This window comes from Quercus lobata, chromosome 8 (genome assembly GCF_001633185.2).
Source record: "Quercus lobata isolate SW786 chromosome 8, ValleyOak3.0 Primary Assembly, whole genome shotgun sequence".
NCBI lineage: Eukaryota > Viridiplantae > Streptophyta > Magnoliopsida > Fagales > Fagaceae > Quercus > Quercus lobata.
Window position 1 is genome coordinate 53,881,781 of NC_044911.1, and position 2,767 is coordinate 53,884,547.

General features: G+C 48.1%; 2 protein-coding genes across 2 annotated transcripts; both read right to left on the reverse strand.

Annotated features, from left to right (window-relative positions):
- Positions 1–411: 411 nt before the first annotated feature.
- On the reverse strand, positions 412–2,096 carry LOC115957074. Its single transcript, XM_031075312.1, has 3 exons — positions 1,885–2,096; positions 1,012–1,366; positions 412–906 (listed from the first exon to the last, which is right to left on the reverse strand). The coding sequence occupies exons 1-3, from the start codon at positions 2,094–2,096 to the stop codon at positions 412–414; spliced, it is 1,062 nt and encodes a 353-aa protein (XP_030931172.1).
- Positions 2,097–2,099: 3 nt separating this feature from the next.
- Positions 2,100–2,555, reverse strand: LOC115957075. Its single transcript, XM_031075313.1, has one exon. It carries the CDS (start codon positions 2,553–2,555, stop codon positions 2,100–2,102), a length of 456 nt encoding a protein of 151 aa, XP_030931173.1.
- Between the last annotated feature and the right edge of the window lie 212 nt (positions 2,556–2,767).

Here is a 2,767-nt window from a genome sequence, read left to right on the forward strand (position 1 = left end):
CTTTCCACTTCTTCAAAAGTTGGTAGAATGGACAACAACTTGAGATGAACCGATTAAGGGCAGCCAACATTCCGATCAACACTTGCACTTCCTTTAGATTACCCAGCGACTTGAGGCACTGTACAGCTTTAATCTGATCAGGGTTGACCTCTATCCCACAGTTAGTGATCAGGTAACCTAGGAACTTGCCAGCCTCCACCCCAAAAGCACACTTGTCCACGTTCAGGCGCAACTTATGTTGTCGAAGCACTTCAAATACTCCCTGGAGATCCTCTATATACCAAGTATCTTGTTTACTTTTTACCACCATGTTGTCAATATACACCTCAACCGTGCGCCTAATCTTGTCCTAAAACATCCTGGTCATCATTCGTTGATACGTTGCCCTGGCATTCTTTAACCCGAAAGGCATCACGATGTAATGGTAGTTCGCATCAGGGGAGATGAAGCTAGGGTGATCTGATGGTAACCCTGAAAGATGTCCAGGAAACTTATCCTCGGGTGCCCATATGTGGCATCGACCAATTGATCTATCTTCGGCATAGGGAACAGGTCCTTCGGGCATGCTCGGTTTAAATCCTTAAAATCTACACAAACTCTCCATTTGCCATTCTTCTTTTTGACCACCACGGTGTTCGCCAACCATTTCGGGAAGAAGATTTCCTTTATCACCCCGGCCTCTTTTAACCGCCCGGCCTCCTGTCTCACTGCCTTAACATGTTCCTTAGAAGACCTTCTCGACTTCTGCTTCTTTGGAGGAAATGCTTGGTCTACATTAAGCTTGTGAACGATGAACCCAGGATCTGCCCCGGGCACCTCATACGGGCTCCAAGAAAACACATCCATGTTTTGTATAAGAAATAACAATGTTTCTACCTTATCCCCCTCCCTCATGCTTGCCCCTATCTAAAAATACCAGTCAACATCTGGTAGTATCTTTACCCTAATTAATTCCTCGGCACAACTAGCCCTCATTCCCTCTCGGGGCTCCTGTGATTGCTATAAAGGGACCTTCTTGGTGGTTTCCATCTGCTTAGCCTGCTTGTGCTTCCAATCGATCGCAACTACCAAGCATTGTCTGGCCGCTTGTTGACTTCCCCTTACTACGGCAATGCCTTGCTCTGTGCGGAATTTAACCTTCACATGCAGGGTGGAGGAGACTGCCCCCATCGCATGGATCCAAGGCATACCCAGAATGGCCATATATGGAGAAAACGAAGCGATAACTATAAAAACTACTGTTACCTCCTTTCCTTCCATGTTCACTGGAAGTGATATTTGCCCCTCGGGAATCACCCTTTGGCCATCAAACCTGACCAGGGGCGTATCGTATCTTGAGAGGTCCTCATTCTTCAGTCCGAGCCCTCTGAACAGATTCAGATACATCACCTTGACCCCATTTCCCTAGTCTACCATTACCCTCTTCACTATGAAACCGTTTATCTGGGCCGTTACCACCAACGCATCATGGTGTGGCCGAATTGTTCCTTCCAAATCATTGTCATTGAAAACGATAGGCTCTCGAACAACCTTCATCTTCTTCTAGGGTGGTTGTTCACCCGAGCAATTTCCTACGAGTGCTACAGACAATACTCTTTTGTTCCCGGCCATTGTAGTATCCTTCGGGGCGGCATGGATGACTTCAATCACTCCTAATGGAGGGGGGAGAGGGTTCCCTCTTTGCTAAGCCCCTTGCTCGGTGCCCCGGTTCCTTGAATCCATCACGAACTCCTTCAGATATCCCGCCTTCACCAACTGCCCTAAATGGTCCTTTACACCCGGCTTTTCTAGGCGGTATGCCCCTTATCCCTGTGATAGGTACAATATAGATTCTAGTTTCTCCTAAACGGGTCACCCCCCGTCTCGTTCGGCCATCTAAAATACGGCTTGTTCTTGATCTGATCTACAATTCTGTGTACTGGCTCCTTAAACATCACGTTCACCTCCCCCAGTTTCAACTTAGCCCCTTGTATCCTTAAATCTCTTCGAGGCCTTAGCTGAAACCCGCTCTGCCGAGAACGATTCAGTACCGGGGCCTTACCCTTACTCTGCAGCCAATCATCCTCCAGGCGCTTGTACTCCTTAATACGCCTCATGAGCTATCTTATATCATCGGGAGGCTTCCTTGTCAGTGACTCCCGTAGCTCGGAGTCCTCAAGTAGCCCCATCCTAAAGGTGCTCGCAGCGATCTTCTCGTTGTCCCCACCGATCTCATTGTAAAGCTCCCAATACCGACTGACATAATTGCAAAGGGTTTTTCTAACCCTCATCTTCATAGATAGTAATGCATCCACTGGTTGTGGTACCCGGTTACAAGTCACAAACCGGACACCAAATTCTTGGATCAACTGGGCAAAACTGTGAATCAAACCCTTTCGTAACCCATTAAACCATCTCAAAGCAGTGGGCCTGAGGCTCGAGGGAAATACCTTGCACATCAACGCGTCATTGTGAGTATGCAGAGACATCATCTGGATATAATGACTGACGTGCTCTACTGGATCCGTTTTTCCATCGTAGGAATTGTACGGTGGGCGCGTAAATCTACTCGGCATTTAGGCCCGTTCAATGTCGTCCAAGAACGACGACCGAGCAGCTTTGCGTAAGGTGTGGCTTATAGCATCCATGGTAGCATTACGGGGCCGTCGTTTTTCTGGGGAATCTGAACTCCGGTTTGCATACTCCCGTGAACGTGAACGGTTGCGACGTTGACGGGATTCCCGTGAATGTGAACGGTCTTGATGTCGACGGGATTCCCGTGAATGCA

Coding starts and splice junctions, on each gene's coding strand:
- LOC115957075 (XM_031075313.1), bottom strand. CDS start 2,555: ATGCCGAGTAGATTTACGCGCCCACCGTACAATTCCTACGATGGAAAA.
- LOC115957074 (XM_031075312.1), bottom strand. CDS start 2,096: ATGAGGCGTATTAAGGAGTACAAGCGCCTGGAGGATGATTGGCTGCAG. Junction 1,367..1,884: donor GATCAGATCAAGAACAAGCC/GTATTTTAGATG, acceptor GAATCTGTTCAG/AGGGCTCGGACTGAAGAATG. Junction 907..1,011: donor AGATGGAAACCACCAAGAAG/GTCCCTTTATAG, acceptor TGGTATTTTTAG/ATAGGGGCAAGCATGAGGGA.